The sequence below is a fragment of the Eurosta solidaginis genome, chromosome 2, assembly GCF_040869045.1.
Source record: "Eurosta solidaginis isolate ZX-2024a chromosome 2, ASM4086904v1, whole genome shotgun sequence".
Lineage (NCBI taxonomy): Eukaryota > Metazoa > Arthropoda > Insecta > Diptera > Tephritidae > Eurosta > Eurosta solidaginis.
In genome coordinates, this window is record NC_090320.1 from 12540915 (window position 1) to 12560815 (window position 19901).

The 19901-nt window shown below is 40.5% G+C and overlaps 1 protein-coding gene across 3 annotated transcripts in view; it reads right to left on the bottom strand.

Moving 5' to 3' along the window:
• LOC137239303 (pickpocket protein 19-like) overlaps positions 1-19901 on the bottom strand; it is a 126061-nt gene that overhangs the window by 6973 nt on the left and 99187 nt on the right. For all 3 annotated transcript variants that reach the window (XM_067764440.1, XM_067764439.1, XM_067764438.1), the window contains 3 exons: positions 8023-8376; positions 5741-5858; positions 5483-5676 (listed from right to left, as the gene is read on the bottom strand). In XM_067764440.1, the coding sequence (XP_067620541.1) occupies positions 5483-5676; positions 5741-5858; positions 8023-8376 (666 nt within the window). The remainder of the gene's footprint in view (positions 1-5482; positions 5677-5740; positions 5859-8022; positions 8377-19901) is intronic.

Genomic DNA, 19901 nt, shown 5'->3' on the forward strand with positions numbered 1-19901 from the left:
GGGCATCCGATATTTAAAAAATGTTTTTCACTCGATAACCCATACATTTTTACTACAAAGGCCATAAAATAATTACATTATACCTGTTTTTTTACATCTATAGACGTTTACGCTTAAGCGTCAAACTTTATATACTCTTCTGAAATTGCCGCGCATAAAATTAGTACTATTAAATTTCAATACGCAATATACTCAGATTCAACTGAAATATGTGTCTATGTTTCACCTCTACACTAATTATATGTATCACCTCTTAAAATGGTGCGTGTCCACAATTCATCGCAACTGATTCAGCTATATGTTATATACTGAGGCCATCAGAGGGTTGTGTCTCCGCTTTTCGGTACACCCTGTGCTAGTTATTTAACCACTGCCGCTAAATGGGTCTCCTAAGCATTATCTAAGCGAGGATAAGCATTTTTTTTACGCGCAAACGTAAACGTGTACGCGTGTAAAAAAAAAAGACGTCTTATATTCATTTTAAATCATGATAGAAAAACTATACATTTTTATTTAAAAAAATACAAGAACCACAATATAATGTGCAATTGCCTTTTGCACAAAGCTCCTCACAGAAGTAAAATTTTTAATATCAGCCTGGGTTGGGGCGATAGTTATTTAGTTCAAAACGTTTCTTTTGGTACCTCTTCCGACAGTTTGGAACGTGTTTTAACTGCCGACCCTTTTGTTAAGCCTTAGTACTCTAGCTTTTTTTAAATGCAAAGTCCCATACAATTTTATATAGAAAATATAACGCATTTGTGGCATGGTTTAAGGAACTAATAATATCAGTTATTAGTTTAATAATTTGCTTTAACGTTTTAAGTAAAATTTTATGGAGCGATGCGGGAAAAAAAGTTTGAAAATAACAGGCACCCTATTGCTTGTACACATTAGTTGAGTGCTGCCAACCCTCATTGTATTGATCCGGATCCTTCCAATCAGATTTGATCGTGATCAAGAGCTGGATGGCTCATTGGAACGAACTCAATATTGAGTACCATTTTCGAAATATATTTAAGTTTTAATTTACACACTTATTTTGAGTATTCGGAATCATTTTGAAATTTTTATTTGCGGAATATATCGGGCTCAAATCAGAATATTTTCAGGGGTATTAAACAAAAAGTGCTATAATACGTACATCTGTAAGATGAAAAGGAAAATAACTTGCAATCCGAAAGCCTTCTATGATTTCGTGAACTCTAAACGCTTTAAAATACCAGGATGATTTGCCTAGCGACGATCAAGATATTGCTAACTTCTTCGCACAATTTTTCAAGTCCAACTATTTCACTGAATTTAATCCTTTTTCAAATGAATATCCATTTCAACTTAACTCACTTAACACAATTAATGTTCCAGCAATATCTCCTGATCTCGTTTTTTTATATTTAACGTCTTTGAAGGAATCTTACAAGTACGGCCCTGATTTAATTCCCACTTGTTTTCTTAAAAAAATGTGCTGAACATATTTAATAAACGGCAGTAGGTCATGTTTAGAAAATTATTATTATTAGGTATTTGAAGCCATTGTTACTAATAAGCTAACATATTCCATTTCTACGTTGATTACAGATTCACAGCACGCATTCTGTAAAGGCAAATCTACCATTACCAATCTCCTTGAATTCACAACCCATGTTTCTAATGGATTTAGAGAAAATCTTCACACCGTTATTTACACTGATTTCAGTGAAGCATTTGATAAAGTTTCCCACTCCTTGCTTATCCACAAGCTTCATCGACTTGGCTTCCAACCTAGTGGATCTCTTCGTATCTCGGCGATAGAACGCAAAAAGTAATTTTAAAAAATACTCTTTCAAATGTTATTAATGTTCCCTCTGGCGCTTCACAGGGCAGTCATCACGGTCCAATTATGTTCTTTTAAAAAAACTCCGCCTATCAACAACTCGGCAAAAACAAAATCCGTGCGTCATGCGGATGCGCCCCTCGCGCCGGTAGAGCGGGCTTTGGAGGGTATTAATCCGTTGGGTATTATTATTATTATTATTATTCCAAAACTTCGAGGTTACATACCAATTTATTTCGTAAATATTTCGAGTTTATTTCATGTTTACATATACATATTGGAATTTTTTCGTTAGAGAACTTTCTTTTCCAACTATGGCAGAAGGGTAATGCAAAGAAAAGCAAAGCGAAAGACGCAGTTGTGGTGTTAGAATAATCATAGAAAAAGACTTCGATTGATCGACTTCTCCGGTGCTTGAAATATGGTTGTTGTTGTTCAAGGGAAATTTGGTCATATGATAAAAGAAAAACCAACCACGAATATTCTGGGAGGACTATACATCAATTTGGACAATGATATTTTGGTAGTCAAAAGTACAGGCGCGTTTAAGAAGCTTTAATGGACAATTCAACGGATTATCTCTCCAACTGCAACTGATTTTTGAGAGTTACGTTCGATCCAAACGAGTATTGAGAGCAAATTCATTCAACCCCCCTATTGCGAGTGTCGAACGGAATAACTAAATAAATGCAAGGCGCAATTACTCCGATGAGATTTTAAGCAGAGCTTCTCTTACAATTTGCGTCGTGCTCCTTTTAAATTTTCCTAAAAATTGGCAGGACAAGACGTACACGTTTTATGCCGAATCCGAACGGCATCTGTAAGGCAGATGATTTTTTTACTGAAAGCTTTTCATGACAGAAGTATACTCGGAGTGTTTGCCAAATCACTGCCGAGGGGAAATCCCGCTTAGAAAACCTTTTTTCTATTTGCAAAAAAAAAAAAAAAATCGTTTTCAAAATTTTCGATGTTTTTTTGCCAGGGACTTGAACCCAGGATCTTCAGCGTGGTAGGCGGAGCACGCTAAGGCGGAGAGGCCCTGCTCCTTACGGAGCTGATGGTGCGTTATAAAATAAAAATATATATTAAAAATAATTGGACGAGTTACCTGCGAGGAGATTTAAGCCGAGCTTCTCTTCCAAACCTGCATGCCTCTAACGGCATCTTTAAGAAAGATACATTTCTGAGAAGCTTTTCATGGCAGAAATACACTCGGAGTGTTTGTCAAACCATTGTCGAGGGGCGACCACGCATAGAAAAACTTTTCTAAGTTTTTGCTGTTGCTTTGGCCGGGACTTGAACCCAGACCTTCGGTGTGGTAGACAGAGCAAAGCACCACGGCGACCTAGAAAGGCTTTTCTCATTTTTATTTGGCAAATCATTGTAGGGAACTTACGAGTGGTTCGATAGTAGGAACTCTGGTCGCTAGAACATTTAACAGGTGCAAAGAGTTCCTTGACTTTGGGCTTCAACCTTTCGCAGCCTTTATTCGACATATATCAGGATGAACAGTGAACAGCTGGGCCTGCAGTTTTCTGGCACATGGATATTCTTTAGCAGGGAGTTTTTTCACATTCGTTATAGCAACTAGAAGAAGCGTTCTTCCCATAATTAAAACACGCTCCATACTTCGTTTCCTCCGGATTTTCGGGCATTGTTCCTATCAGCAAGCATCTAAAGCTCCTCGTACTCGCTCCTATACCCGTATGCAGCTTGGTGATCTAGGCACCGCCATTCTCTTCCGATGCGAAGCGACATTACTCATTGTATCAGTTGTTTTTGCGGGCTCGCTGAAACCCTACGATTATCTTTTTATACTGGACACTGGTAGTATATATGACCAACACCATGGCTTTGTCTTACGTTTTCCTTTCCCTTTTTCACATGGTGGTCCGTCCATAATATTTCCTGAATGGCTGTAATGTCAGCCTTTGCATTCAAAAGGATGTCACCAGCCGTGCATCGGTTTCTTTCTTATAAGGACGTGGTTCACGTTTAATTTCTAAAAAAATATGTTTGCATTGATCATCATCTGAGAAACGAGTTCCTATCCGATTCATTGCTTTATTTTTCTTTGGAAGGTGGGGTTAACGTATCACTAGCTTTCGAAGCCTCTAGCTGATGGGGATGTTTGAAAATACTTTGTGATAAAAATTCAGACTTTAGTAAGTGAGTATGTAAATTAGTACGTGTAACAAAGAACATGATAATAAAAAAACAGTTACGGATATTTGAAACGTGCTACAGTCTTATAAAATATTAAAATTAATAAATTTATGGGGTCACGACTAGCATAGTTTCCCCTAAGTGTGTTGCGAGGACTGATAAAAATAACAACTTTGGAACAATTTCAGCGCTTTCCAATTAAAGGCCGGGCTTCTCTTTAAGTTTTTGTAATTATTGAGCTTTAGATATCGAAGTGATCCGCATTTATTTTTCAGTAAAGGGCTTAACTACGATACTGCCGAGGGATTGAAGCTTGGGTTTTCTCAATTACAAGGATAAACTAACAGATTTCACAGATAACTTTACTCAAATTCGTTGTTGCTTTAGCCGCCAAAGTATTAACAGAAGGCTTGATGAGTAATACGGATATAGGCAGTTATTTTAATGGACATGAAATCGGCACGCTACGGTACTAGCCCGACTACAGCCTTAACGATTTAACGTTAACCCCTTGAACTCGCGGTTCGATTCACCTTGCTTATATAGTCTCCAAAGGTTGTTTGCTGTAAGCCCAACCGAAATGAAAGCAGGAGAGTCATAGTAGGAGGAGTGTTGCAACCGCAGGCCGGCCCCTACTAGTGGTAAAGGCCTTGAAGGATTAATGTGGCCATATTAATCATTCCCGAGATGGTCGGGCTAGTACCTTAAAGGTGCTTGTTACCGGAACGTACCGTATCTTATTCTGGCAAAGAACCATCAACATCGATAACACTCCCCAAAACATTCGGGGATTGTCTTTATAGATAATACAACAACAACAACATGCGGAGACATACTTGCCTAATACGTTAGGTGTGGGTCCTATTAAACGTCTGGCAACATTTTTTCTAGCATGGACCTACAATTAGAATGAAAAGATGCGAGAGATGCGCCTCAAAGGGTTTATCTAACCTTGTTTCTCGGCAAATTCACATTGATCAGATCAATGACGTTGCTGGACGGGCTTCGATCGCCCGTTTAAGTAGTCATAGACTTACAATATTTAAAGAGAACACCCATCCAGCATAAGTTCAACCTAACAAAAAATGTCTTAATGGCTTGTAGCCTTACTCTTAATATGAGTGAAAGACCTTCGCATCAGATACCACCACTCACTCTGCCATTAGACATAGAACAAATTGTGAAAATGACAGTGAAGTTTAGGATAATAGTGTTGCTGTTTCCGCATTCGTTCTTTTATGGGCTAGTGTTGTCCACCCATGTTGCTTACGCGGGAGTGGGACACAAACTTACTGAAGGAAAGTAGAGTATAAGTTCCAAACAGAAATTTAGGCAGACTTTATAGATGATATATTAGGCCTTTGCGGCTTTTAGCCTAATAACGAAAGTATCACCGGGTACCGCAGATTTAAGGAAATGACCTAGAAGTGGTTATTCTTGGTGGTATAAACAAATACATGGTCAAAAACCAATATTTCGAAAATATTCTTTCTACATACTCACAGTTTAAAAATCTTTTGTCCTTCATCCATAAAATAACATTGTCTCAGCTCTGGCAAATAATTACGTATAGCTAATGAGGCACCATAAAGTGTTGGCTGAACTTGAACTTCCAGTACCCCCTTCATATTTAATTTAAGCTGACCCATTGTGGTCGTTGTTATAGCTGGATAATCCTCACGTGGAAAGAAATGTAACTGCGCAAAGACATTGCTGTAATAACTTTAATGTAGAGAAAAAATATCGGATATCGATACTCACATCAACGGCAAAACTAACGGCTTCGATATGCCAAGCATCATGTATATCGGTTCTCAATACAAATTGTACACTGTTTAGTAAGGAATTTGATTCAAATTTTACGTGTTCCAAGTCGTGTCTATAAGGTATAAAAAATTAACAGAAAAATATTATATAATTAATTTAAGTATGTACCAACAAGAATGTGTATAAACAGCAGCATAAAGAGAGGTTCTGCGAAACAGAATGTCTCTGTCAGTAGGACTGTCGAATTTTGGTGACGGAAATTGCATTAATCAATTTTACTTTAACTGCACACTGTGCTTAGTTAGAAGGTTCTCCTGACGCGAAAGTAAGATATGCCTACTCGGAAGAAAGCAACAAGATGTTCAACGGTCTGAGGAGCTACGATGCTGGCTGATAAGAATAATGACCGACAATTTAATTAGAAATTTCGTCGGATGACGAAAGGTATCAGAGCCGTGACATATTTCTGCACTGGTGAAAATGGCGCCCAGCTAGCCGACGTACTGAGAATTCTTCTTATGTTGTGGAGGGAACCCATTATAACCTCCGCTACATACATACATTCCGCCACCAGACTATGACAAAATGAAAACAGCTATACCAAGGCTAATAAATAACAGCACAACAGACTACGTAAGCTAAACAGACTAAGTTCAGTTATTATTAGTGTGAGATATGAACAAAGGCTAATGAGTAATAGCCCAAAGGCTTTGCCGGCTGGGTCATGTTATAAGAACGAATAAAGACTTCCTGACCCAGCTGATATTGCAATCTCGTAGATTCCCATCGTAATCCGTATTGGGCAGTAGTTAAAAGAGACTGGTGGAAGAAGATTTGATTTCCCTTGGAGCCCCCAACCTGACCCAAGAGTGTTCGAGACGGCGGTATGTGACTTGATGATGAACTTATATCCCACCGATCTCTCGCGCTACGCAAAGCTTTACACAGACGCCAACCAAGTCAAAGCCCAACTTAGTTACAAATTGAACTACATAAAACTTTGGTGGATTATTGATAAAAACGTCCTCTTTCAGAATCTTTTGCAGAAACGCCCCACCGCAATTAAGCAGTGGCATTTTCTCGCACTCACCCCGTATTTTTTCTTAGCTTAGCGTCCGGCATTCAACTTTCAACTTGTAAACAGTGTCCTTATTTCCAAGGCTGCTCTACATTCTTCGTCGTGACCAGTTAGTCTTAGCTCTTAGATACCAAACCTTCCTTTTGACATTGTGCGCATTTTCTTAACATGAAAATCAGTGCGTGTCTTGGCTCCTAATAGCCGATGTTGCGGCCTCGTGGATTGCATTTATCCAGCAGTTATGGCTCAATTTTCGAGCAGGAGATTGCTAAGTAATTTAGTACATCAACTACAGGTGATTATATTTCAGCTCATACTGCAGCGAATTAACCTCCCTCGTGCGCTTACTGCTTTTTTATTTTCCCACAGGAGTAGTCCCTAAAAGTGCTGAACGTCTATTCTGTCGGTGCTTAGGCTCAGATGAACGCAATGTTGAGCTAAATAGGATTGTGGCGAGACGCCTGTTAACAGGAATGAACTATAGCGCTAGCCGGTGTAGTCCCTTTCTCTCCACAGCTTTGCCCACGGCATCTCATATGTATGTCAACCTTTGAGACTTCCAGCTAACAATCCCATCCCTTCCTCATTAAGGGTAGACATTTTTGTCTAAGCCTTTGCAGTTATAGTTTTTTTTTTTTATTGTCTGCCGAAAAATGCTTCCAGTGATGTTTCTAGGCGAATTTCCAGTTTCCTTATGGAAGAAGTTAAAAATGGACAGGAGTTTCAAATCATCAAGCCGATGGCAGCAAAATTCGCAACTCTAACAATGTTAGGCTAACAAACTTTGTCATAACACTAAATAGAAAAGACTTGAGGCTCATGATGAGTGGACTAACGGGACACTGTCTTCTGCCGTTACATGCTTATAAACTAGACCTTGTCAGTAACAGCAGATGTAGGTAGCGCGTGCTGCAGGAAGAAACAGTTCAAAACGTTCTACGTCCTACGCTAGTGAGGTCAAGCCCTCGGCTATTAGGTGGAGTAGAGTTGCCCCTTTTCGACAGAGCAATGACCTAATTGCATTTTTCCGTTTGTTCGTCAAACTAGTTCTGGCAACACTATGGACACATTCAATCTATTTGAGGTCTTTATTAACCGGCCAATTCAATGAAACCTAACCCAACCTGTTCCTCAATTCACAGAACGTTCGCTGAAACACGTTTAAACTACACAATTTTAATAAAGTAAATCTACTCACGTAATAGCTTTGTAATCGTCACGTTGATAATTGAATAGACAACAGGCTCCCACCGATGTTACACGCTTTTCAGTATATTTTGTTACATCAATTTGCTTGCCAAATATGGCGCCACGCAAAACGAAATCCTCGCAGTCTGGCGCTAAATCGTAAAGTATTTCTCTCAATGAATATGTGCTTGTATTATACATGCTTGTGAGTATATTATGTAGTTTTTCGATACGTGGATCAGAATCAGAAAACTCTTTGACCATAAGATTGGGAAAATAGCCGGTTATAAGTCTTAGTTGTTCTGACATTTCGTAAGAATTGTTTGCCAATAAATTAGGCTGTAGAGCTTGTTGGGCTTCATATCTGAAAATATATAAAAAAAAATATTGTGACGAATATTAGCAACACTAATGGATACTATCATCTCTAAGCCGATACTAAGCAGTGACTTGTATGCACATAAACAAATCAATCATTATGTCTACACATATGTCCATACAAGCAGCAGAGAGAAACGCACAAACACATGCATATATCTGAGATTCTCCCAAAAGTAGGCAATCATCGGTGGAAGTATCACTCACATATACACGCGCATATGGCTATGCGAGAAGCTATAATCGTGCATCTGTAGTTTATAGCTGGTAAACAAGTAGTAAATTCTAGAAACGCATAGAAATATGCAAACGAGGAAACCGAAGAGTATAAAAGCAGCACTAGCTGAGGCATGGGCAATCAGTTTGATTCAAACAAGCTATTGGTTGTGAAGTATCAGTGTTATTGTGAAGTACTGTAATAAAGGCCATTTTGCATTATTGAATATTAGAGTTATTTATTCAACAGTTTGGCAATACGAACGTTAGTAGAAGATTTGAAAAAAGCGGAATTGCACTAAATTCGTTACAATATTTAAAAGAAGATTTTGGAATAAATATATCGACTACTGAGTGGATTATCACCCATTCTACTTCGGCTATTGTTTTAAGAGCGACATACTCCATAATCTTTTTTTTCACAATGGTAAGGCTAGGTTAGGTTAAGTGGTAGAAGGATTTTGCTACCCTGCAAGAGATGGTGTCCATCCAACGCTTCCTGAGCTGACTCGAGCCCCATTTATGCAGAAGCAGACCACAGGTGACAGCGGAATCTCAAAATCCTTATAGCAATCTTCATCCGGTTCAATTGCAACGTTGCGGGCTAAGAGATCCGCTTGACAGTTGCCCGGCATATCACTATGGCCCGGGACTCAGATAATCTTAATCATAAAATAGACCACCCTATGGCACTCCAAGAATACCACTATGGTTGAACTCAAGGCCTTGATTGCCGCTTGTCTATCAGAGTACATGTTAAATTGCCTAACCGTAGTAGCACTGGATAGCATTTCATCCACCACATCCTTAATCGCAGCAACTACCGCTTGGAAGACGATGCAGTGATCCGCCAACTTAAACTTTCGGCTTACATTTAGCTCTTGGCCAAAGAGGTTTCTTCGTTTTGGCTTGCAACGCATTTCTCTTCTCTTTCTAATTCTTATAGACATAGCGGAACCAGCGGAGTTATACTTAATTTGGTTAAAAATAAGCGTCCAATACGGCAACACCTATTACTGTGGTAAGGCAGCCGTTATTTCCCGAGGCAGCACGTTATCGGCAAATATAGATCCTGGTATTAGGGGCATGAAGTGGAGTCGAATCTAAAATTTCCAGAATGTCAATAATAGAGCTACGATTCTTGAATACTTCGAAGATTTTTTTGTATTTGTTAACGTAAGTATGTAATGTATGAATGCATGTGTAGATGTTGATATAATCGATCGCGCTATCATTCACGTAGTATATTAATAGAAATATCACGTAAGTATATTTGTTAGGGTTGTCCTTAGGGCAATGAGCAAGCGGACAGCCTGGCAGGGGAGGCAGCAACGACACGACCTATTGGTCCTGAGCCGTTCCTGCCAGTAGGCCCGCAGGAAATCAGAGGGCATCTACTATTAGAAGAAAGGGAAAAGAGGGAAGAACACAGGCGCAATATGCCAGGCTTGAGGCAATCTAAGCTACTGCTGGGGGGCTACAACACAACTCGATATAGGGCATTAATGGGTCTGTCGAAAGATAACCTGAGGATCCTAACAGCTATTTTTACAGGACACTGCAGACTGAACAGCTACATGCAGAAGCTGGGCATACTATCGAACAACACATGCCGATTTTGTGATCGATCAGCGGAGACGGCGGAACATATACTCCTGGAATGTGACGCAATCTCAAGACGTAGGGCTAAGTTTTTGGGCTCACCATGGCCAGAGCACTCTCACATCAAATCCCTCAAGCCAGGTGAACTGCTAGGGTTCATCAGGGAAGTCGGCTTGGATGAGGTGCTGTGAAGCAGTTGAGGGCACAATAGACCAATGGTCGCAGTGCGATCCTCAATTAATTATCTATCTATCTATCTAGGGTTGTCCTTAGTTTGGACATCTTCCCAAAGAAATTGTCAATATATTTCAGGCTCTTCTTTAAAATAAAAGGAACCCAAATGCACTCGTAGAGTGGAGTGGCTGTTGTACTTAACAAAGGTACGATAAAAAAAAAAAAAAAATAAATGTAAGGCGCGATAACCTCCGAAGAGATCTAAGGCCGAGCTTCTCTTCCAATTTGCGTCGTGCTCCTCTTGATTTTCCCTACAAATCGGCCGGACGGGACCTTCATGTTTTATGCCGACTCCGAACGGCATCTGCAAGGCAGATGAGTTTTCACTGAGAGCTTTTCATGGCAGAAATGCACCCGGAGCGCTTGCCAGACACTGCCGAGGGGCGACCCCGCTTAGAAAAATTTTCTTCTAATTGAAAAATCTTATTTCTAAAAATTTTGATGTTGCTTTGCCCGGGAGTTGAACCCAGGGCATACGGTGTGATAGGCGGAGCACGCTACCATCACACCACGGTGGCCGCAAAGGTACGATGAGGAAGGGAAATATCCTACACAGGTGCGGCAAAGGACAATGATGTGGTATTCTAATGTTGATCTGCGTAAATAACGTCTTTCGTATGTTCGATGTGCTCCTATTAAATCGATAATTCAAAAGTGGGGCTAGCAAACAAAGCAGTTAACACCCGATGAACTGATTTAATATTGAGCAAAGAGACTGCTGCAATACCCTGTCGCCAGTTCCTATTCAATATACTAATAACACCACTACAACAATGAACTTCACGGAGATAGCCGTGATATAATCAATATACAGATTTTGAATAATATATAGCTTATTTTCGTCTACGACCCTTTTAAAAATCTTTTACATTTAAGTGGGCGTTGCTCACGTCTATAACCAAAGTTGTATTTACTCTGACAGCCAGGCTGCACTAAAAGCACTTGGATCGGTCACATGTGAGTCCAGGACAGTAGAGAAGTGCCGCATATCTCTTAACGAGATCGCTGAGTAAACTTCCCTCAGTCTGGTATGGGTGCCTGGACACTCGAATATACCGGTCAATGAGATGGCTGATGAACTTGCAAGAGGGGGCACATCCGTTCCGCTTTCGCCATCCTGGAAGGGATTGAGCATGCCGCTCGCTACCTGTAAGTTCATTTTGAAAGGGATTTCCCTTATGGAAGCGGGTGTGAGATGGAGCAATCTTGAATCTTGCTACCACTCCAAGCTTGTGTGGCCTGAATGGGACGCGAGACGCACAAAAAGTCTCCTTCTTCTTGGTAGGGGGAGCATATCTCTGGTGGTTGGACTTATAACCGGCCAGATAGCAATCGGGAGGCACGCACAATGGCTGGGTGCTCCCTAAAACGATTACTGCCGCAGCTGCAAAGACAAAGAGGAAATAGAGACAGTCAAACATTTTCTGTGCGATTGTCCCGCGCTTTGGGATCTCTGGGATCCCCTTTGACGATCTTTGTGATCTGGCTAATTAGGAACCCAAGAAACTCCTGACGTTTGCTGTATCGAGCTGTTGGTTTGAGTATGAGAGAGATCCACGTGGTATAACAATGGGACCTTTTTGGGCCTAAGTTCCCTGGTGCTCGCACCGGTGGCCACTCTAACCTAACCTAAGTGGGCATGGTCTTTAACCGATATCGTCCATTTTTTCTAGAAATGTTTCCTGCTATAGGCAAAATTTGTGTACCCAATTTTATTACGATCCGTTAATTTTTCTTCGAGTTATGGTGCCCGAAACATAGAAAATTGCTTAGTCATAAAAGGGAAATAGTAAAAGACTTCGTTTATTTGGGAACCAGCATCAGAACTAGCAACAACATCAGCTCTGAAATCCAGCGGAGAATCACTCTTGCCAATAAATGCTACTTTGGACTAGGTAGGCAATTGTAAAGTAAAGTCCTCTCTCGGCAAACGAAAATCATACTCTACAAGTCACTTATCGTACCCGTCCTGCTATATGGTGCAGAAGCATGGACCACGACAACAGCAAATGAAGCGGCTCTGGGAGTGTTCGAGAGAAGAGTTCTTCGAAAGATTTATGGACCTCTACGCGTTGGCGATGGCGAGTACCGAAGAAGATTTAACGATAAGCTGGACGAGCTATACGCAGACATCAACATAGTCCAGCGAATTAAAACGCAGCGGCTGCGCTGGCTAGGCCATGTTATGCGAATGACGTTCCGGCCAAGAAAGTGTTTCTATCGGAAACAGCCTATGGAAGCAGAGGTAGAGTGCGGCCCCCACTCCGTTGGAAGGACCAGGTGGAAAACGATTTAAACTCCCTTGGTGTGACCAATTGGCGCCGATTGGCAGAGAGAAGGAGCGACTGGCGCGCCTTGTTGGACGGCCATAACCGTTTAAACGGTTAAGCGCCAATTAAGTAAGTAAGCATAAAAGGAGCGGTGCCACGCCCATTTTTTTAAATTTGAATTTTTTCCTATTTATTGTTATAATTCCACTTGGGAAATGAAATACCATTAATATAAAGCTCTTTTTGCAAAGATATAGGTAATTTTATTCGTCCACAACCCTATTAAAAATCTTTTATATAAAAGTGGGCGTGGTCCTTAACCGATTTCGCTAATTTTCTTCAAAGCATTCCTTATAGTAAAGGCAACCTCTCTGCCGAATTTTGTTACGATAGTTTTAACGATTTTTGATTTATGATTTATAATATTTGTAAAATTGATTTTATCACAAGTGGGCGGTGCCACGCCCATTAAAACTTTTTTTTTCAAATTTTTATCAAGAGTCTCTATATCAGTCCACATGTCAACATTCGACATTCTAGGTGTATTATTTACTAAATAATCAGGTTTTTTGTGTTTTCCAAAATGCTATATATATAAAAAGTGGGCGTGGTTATCATCCGATTTCGCGCATTTTCAATACCAATCTATTCTGAGTCCAGATAAGCTCTTGTACCAAATTTGGTGAAGATATCTCAATATTTACTCAAGTTATCGTGTTAACGGACAGACGGCCGGGCGGACGGACGGACATGGCTTAATCAAATGTTTTTTCGACACTGATGATTTTGATATATGGAAGTCCATATCTATCTCGATTCCTTTTAACCTGTACAACCAACAGTTATCCAATCAAAGTTATAATACCTTGTGTACACGTACAGCTGGATATAAAAAACTCTGTATCCGAATTCCGGAACTAGTACGGATTGGGCACATGGTAAAATGAAGGTGCCTTATGTTTATTGTTAGTTACGTCCTTCTGCGGGAGATGGTACATGGAAAAGATTTATTTTACGCGCCAACCAAATTATTTCCACTGGAGAAGATACGATGGATTCTGTGATGGCCATGATTGAGGAGATTGATCTCTTGGAAAGCTTGTTAACTATTTAAGCAAAAATATGAAAACGAGACTTTTTCATTTGTCAGCTCAAATATTTACCTATTAGTCTATCTGGTATTTTGCAGAAAAATAATTGCATTGCGAATAAAAATAGTTATCACGCTTTGGGTTAGAGTTTAGTTCCTCCTATTGACAAACAGCAACTATAAGTAGTTGGAAACGAAAACGTTATCATTACGACAATACTAGTTAATAATCATTAGACAACGAACGCGGTTTCAGACCTAGTAAATCCTCTTCACGATGCGGTAGCTCCTGGAGAAGACTCACGATAAGAGAAACTACCCTCACCACCTCTTTGTCTACTTCAAAGCAGCCTTTGATGGCGCTGCTATGTCTAAATTTAAGTTCCCTGCAAAGTTATTAAGGCTCTGCCAAATGACGTTGAGCAACAGTATCAACTCTGTAAGGAATAGGAAGGCCCTCTCCGATCCATTAGAAACCAAAAGAGGCGTCAGAAAAGGCGAAATTAGGTCTTGCGGTAAATGAGGATACGGCAAAGTAAGTGCTGTCATCCTAGAAGAAACCGGCACATTTGAGCCCTGGCAGTTACGTCACTGTTGACGGATATAAATTCGAGACTGTGTAGTAACTTGTTGTGTCTGAGAACCAGCAAACAATGTCAGCTTAGAAATCAAACAGAGAATAACTCTTAGAACCAGTGCTACTTTGGACTCAGTAGGCAATTGAATAGTAGGGTCCTCTCTCGATGAACAAAAACCACGCTAAAGTCGCTAATCATACCTGTCCTGATGTATAGCTCGAAATCTTGGACGGTGTCGAGAGAAGATGAAATGGCTCTTGGAGTGTTCAAAAGAAAAGTTCTTTGGAAGATTTATGGTCCTGTCCGTGATGGCGTCAGCGGTATAATGACGAGCTGTATAAGCTTTACGCAGATATGAAGATAGTGCAGCGAATAAAAGTGCAAAAGCTTCGCTGGCTAGGTAATGTTATGCGAATGGACGAAGACGCTACCTCCGAGGAGGCAGGTGGTGGAAGACTTAACCTCCCTTAGTGCTCCCAATTGGCGTCAGTTATCGCGAAATAAGGATAATTGGCGTGACTTGTGCGAAACGGCCAAAATCGCTTAGGCGGTAAAGCGCCAATAAATGATGAGGATGATGATAATGGTGAAAAAAGTGTCCTTAAAGCAGATCTTAAGTTTAGACTCTAAACGGTTATGGAACAATCTATAAGAAAAAACACAAGTTGGCCCTACAATGAATTAAGCTCCAATTAGTGATAATGATCCTCTAGCGCCTATATAGTTAGTATTTCTCTTTCGAAATTGAAGCGGATTTTTGCTTCTTATTGCAAAATACGCTCTAATAGTCTGCTGAATTGGGAGTGTAGTCATACTGTAGTCCCTTACCTATTCTTCTCTTCTCCTGCTTCTTCCGCCAACGCTTCCTATCCAACCCTATATACCCTTCGTCTCCTTTCTCCTTTCTCTGTTTCTCCCGTCCCTTTTGCTCCATCGCTCGTAATTTCTATCTCTATTTTTACTTCTACCTCTACCTATAGCTCTTCTCACCTAACCACAATCTCTACTTCTATTTTTTTTTAGACGTTGTTGCAGTGCACTGCTCTCCGGCCATTGACACCAATATTGTTCCTATGTCCAAACTTTTTGGCCCACTTAACATTAAGTCACAGAGGGAAAGGCGATTTGATGTCCATTACTTCGCATGCGCACTTCTCGGCACTCCCTCTCTGCATGCATCAATTGCGTTATAACTAGGAAATCCATTTTGCTCACAGTAGTCCTACAATCCATATTTCTGCAAATTAGGGGAACTTTATTCGTCATCGAGAAGGCGGAGGGAGCAGTGTGGATTGGAAGGACCTATAGGACTATCCTACGTTTGTATAGTTACACTTTGCAACCGCCATGCACCATCAATATCTGCGGGAAGTGGTATTTTAGTTTACCGTACTTCTGCTCATATCATTCCGCTACATTTTGAAGTAACACGAAGGTCCAGTGCCATTCCCTCGACTCCTCCCACTGTTCTTGCCACTTAACTATTGTTCCTAACCTTGCACTTTTCTCGGTGTCTTCAGATGTTCGGTCGATTCCAAGGTCATACAGATTGGCTATTTCACTTGACAGCAGATGAACTGGGATTTTCCGATATAAACCAAGGATCACGTCACACACCGTCCGATAAGCAAGTGCTTAGCAATAAGTCGGTAGGCTATTAGGATATATTTGGTGGGTCAGTTTAGGTCCATCCCCAACCGGTGTTGCGTATAATGTACGTTGGTTACGTTGGACAATAGCTGGCAGGCAGCTTCGGGTATCGACCAAATTTAGAAACTTTCTCTCCTACCGCCCTGTTAAAAAAGTTAGTTTTGAATAATCGTTTACTCCTAAATATTTCAAGTAGGGCTTTGGAACTATTTGCTAATTTCGGATGGTTGACTGACTCATCCACAATCCGCTTTGAGCTCACCAACACCACTTCTGTCTTATCTTCCCACATCGTCATTACATAATGTTTGCAGCACATCCAGAACCCTGAGGTACGTTTGGTCTTTCCAGGTTCTACTGTCGGCGCTAACTAACAATACGCTGGAGTATCATTTCTAGCGAATTCAACGCACAAAGTGGCTTGTACCAAGAGGACTAGTCGGGCATCTTAAAATATTTCAGCATAAGTCACTTTAAAGGCTATATTTGGCACTCCATCGGGACCTTGGGACTGTTTATCGGACCCTCTGAGTGTTGCATCCAGTACATCTTGCTCTGCAAAACGTGGGATTTCTAAACCTTCGAGGTCCTCGCTTTGTTAGATCCAGTAAGCTTGTGTCGGGACAAGTTTCGACGATTCTTGAACTCTCGCATTCACTGTTCTGTAAGCCAATTTCCAAGGACCAAGATCGGCACTATCCAATAGTTCCTTGAAGCACGCTCTCTTGCCTTTTTTATATTTGCTTTTAGTTCTGTTCCTTGGGCTATACTTATATGCTCATTATATCATAACCCTCTGTGCCTTTGTTATTGTTGTGCTAACAGTGCATCACTCCATTTAATGGGTGCGACCACTCACAAATTTTCATTAAAGCCTTCGTGTAGTGCAGGGCATACATCACGCATGTCGGGGTTGATTCTGAACAAGTAAGAGTTTAACAGTTACAGCATCTAGAACGAAGTTAGGCCAGGGTAGCTAGTGTCTCCCTTGTTGGTATGCTTTTTTCCTCCGTAAAGGTAGGATAGTGTGTGTTGATAACGGGGTTAACAGGGAGCGTCCTAACAAAGTCGTTTACCGATTCTGTGTGGAGTTTGCCTAGAGATGTTCCCCTATCCCTTTTCCAGGCGGTTCTAGATGAAGCAGTTGTTTGTAAGGGTGTCCAGATTTGTGACAATTAAGCAAAAACCGTCTGTTCAGCATTTCGTTATGCTCTTTAATGTTGAGATCTTTTGCTAAACTATGCAGATGGTGTTCAGGGGTCATAACAGACATCCCGTGGCAGTCCCGACTGCATCATTTTGGCAGGCTTGCAGTCTTTTTCAGCGTGTGTTTTTAAGCTCCAGCGACCCAACTGGATTCGCCTTGAAGGTCGGAGCGTTATCGAACATTACCAATGAGATCTTTGGGTGACTGACAGTCGATAGCGGAACACCATCGACGTGACCGTCCAATATTTGCGTCCGTCATCGGTTCCTTCTACGTCGAGTGGTTGTGGATTTGACTGGATATAGTACCAGGCCGGACGAGGTGAAGAAACTAGATAGAGTGGGATATAGCTCTTTATTCTAGAAACGAATACATTTATTGGAGGGACAGGTCCCGTTGCCGTTATAATGCAGTCGTCGGCATAGAAAATGATAGGAACCCCTTCTGGTGGGAAAGGGGGCTTTGATATACAGAAATTAAACAGAAGCGGACATAAAACACCCCGTGCTAATTCTCTTGCTAATTCTTTAGGAGTGGAGTTATCGTTGCCATTTTCCATTATTCGGGGATGAAAAACTACGTTCCTTCGCTAGTTATTTCGTTGTTCCACCAATATACAGGAGTCCGATGGGATTTTTAGGGACTAATGGCTAATGACTTAGCTCTACCTCCACTTTTACTGTAATCTCCACCTTTAACTCTACCTCCAGTTGTTTTTTTTTAAATTTTGTTTATTTGCAGTCAGCGATCCCGTGATCGAGTCAATAAAAAATTTGCAAACAACTTTAGTGAAAATAAAATTCTGGATACGTTCAAAGCGCCTAAACACAGTTGTATGAATGTTTGCTTAACTAAAGCAGAATATAAACAAACGCATGATTGCAATGCCAAGGCTTAATCATCTGTTGCTTCTTTCAGATCTTTACCTGGATTGTTTATTTATTTTTGTCTTTGGCAACAACACAAATTTTAATAAAAAAAGTCTGGAAAGTAAATATTTTTTTTTAGGATTTCAAAATGTAAGACAAGCATTGTTGTTATATGAGGGATTATTTCAATAAAAAATTATTAAATGTGTAAGGCGCCATAACCTCAGAAGAGATTCCAGGCCGAGATTCTCTTGCGTGTCTTGCAAGCTTCCGTCGTGCTCCATTTAATTTTTTTTACCAACTGGCGGGACGGAACGTACTTGTTTTATGCCAACTCCGAACGGTATCTGCAAGGCAGAAGAGTTTTCACTGAGCACTTTCCATGGAACAAATACACTCGGAGTGCTTACCAAACACTGCCGAGGGGCGACACTACTTGGAAAGTTTTTCTTCTAATTGAAAAAATTGTTTTCTAAAATTTTGATGTTGCTTTGCCCGGGGCGTGAACCCAGGATCTTCGATGTGGTATGCGGAGCACACTACCATCACACCATGACGGCCGCCATCAAATATCCCTGCTTGAAAAAAAAAATGCTTACTTTCCTCAGCAAAACTTTAGGGCATTCTTCCCTTCCATATTCCACTGTCGCATGCTGAGCTAAGGTGTTTAGGCAGGGAGGAACATTTACAGTAGACGTCAAGGACGCCCATCCAACTCCTACGTAGTAACTACAGCTCTAAAAACTATTTCAAATAGCTCGATTAATCAATCATTCGATTATTCGACTGTATATTTATGAATCGAATTTCATTATTCAAGTAGTTGATTTTTTTTTAGATTATTCGAGTAATCGCCATTCAACGATTATTCGAATACCTTATTACGTATACGCCATGTATGAACCAAATTTGTCTTCTTTGAATTTTTGTTAATCGCTTACCCGATATTGCGCGGCGAGAGTTGAATATCCAAAATAGGTTAAAATCTTACGTATCCAGAATTAACCCCGACATCCGCAATGTATGTCCTCCATGCAATGTGTATCCACAGAACCCTAACCATCTTTTCAATTGCAATGTGGAACCAACGCGTCTTACCTCTTTCCTCTAGTTGAAAGCAGTTGAAATAATAAGTTTTGACTTCTTGAATTTATTTATTTGCTCTAGTCTGCTCTGTTCTGTACTGTTCTGCAGTTAGTTGGATTCATTAAACAGGCGTACCTTTAATTTGTGCCACTTTTTCTCGTAGCCACACAACTGCCAAATTAAATAACGGCAACTGAAGAAACAGCCAAGGCATTGACTTTAACATTTCTTGTGCGAGCATTAAGCTTATCAAGCATATCAAACTTTACTTAACCAATCTTAGATTGTCAGTTCGAAAAGTTCGAGGGTGTTCATTAACCAATTTTTGAGATAACGATTCAATAAACTTTTGTAGTAGAGTATTCTTGAAACAAAATCTGGTATATGGCGTATTTCTTAATTATATAGGGCGCTCTTGAAACGACGAAAAGGCAGCCGGGATAGAACGAAGTATAGAATCTATTTCTAGAAGCTTATCTGCGAATGCCACCATAGTAACATAGGACAAACAGGACGACAGCTAAGAACGAGGTTAAGAGAACATATTAGAGATAATAATAAATAAGTAAGGAAGGCTAAGTTCGGGTGTAACCGAACATTACATACTCAGCTGAGAGCTTTGGAGACAAAATAAGGGAAAATCACCATGTAGGAAAATGAACCTAGGATAACCCTGGAATGTGTTTGTATGACATGGGTATCAAATGGA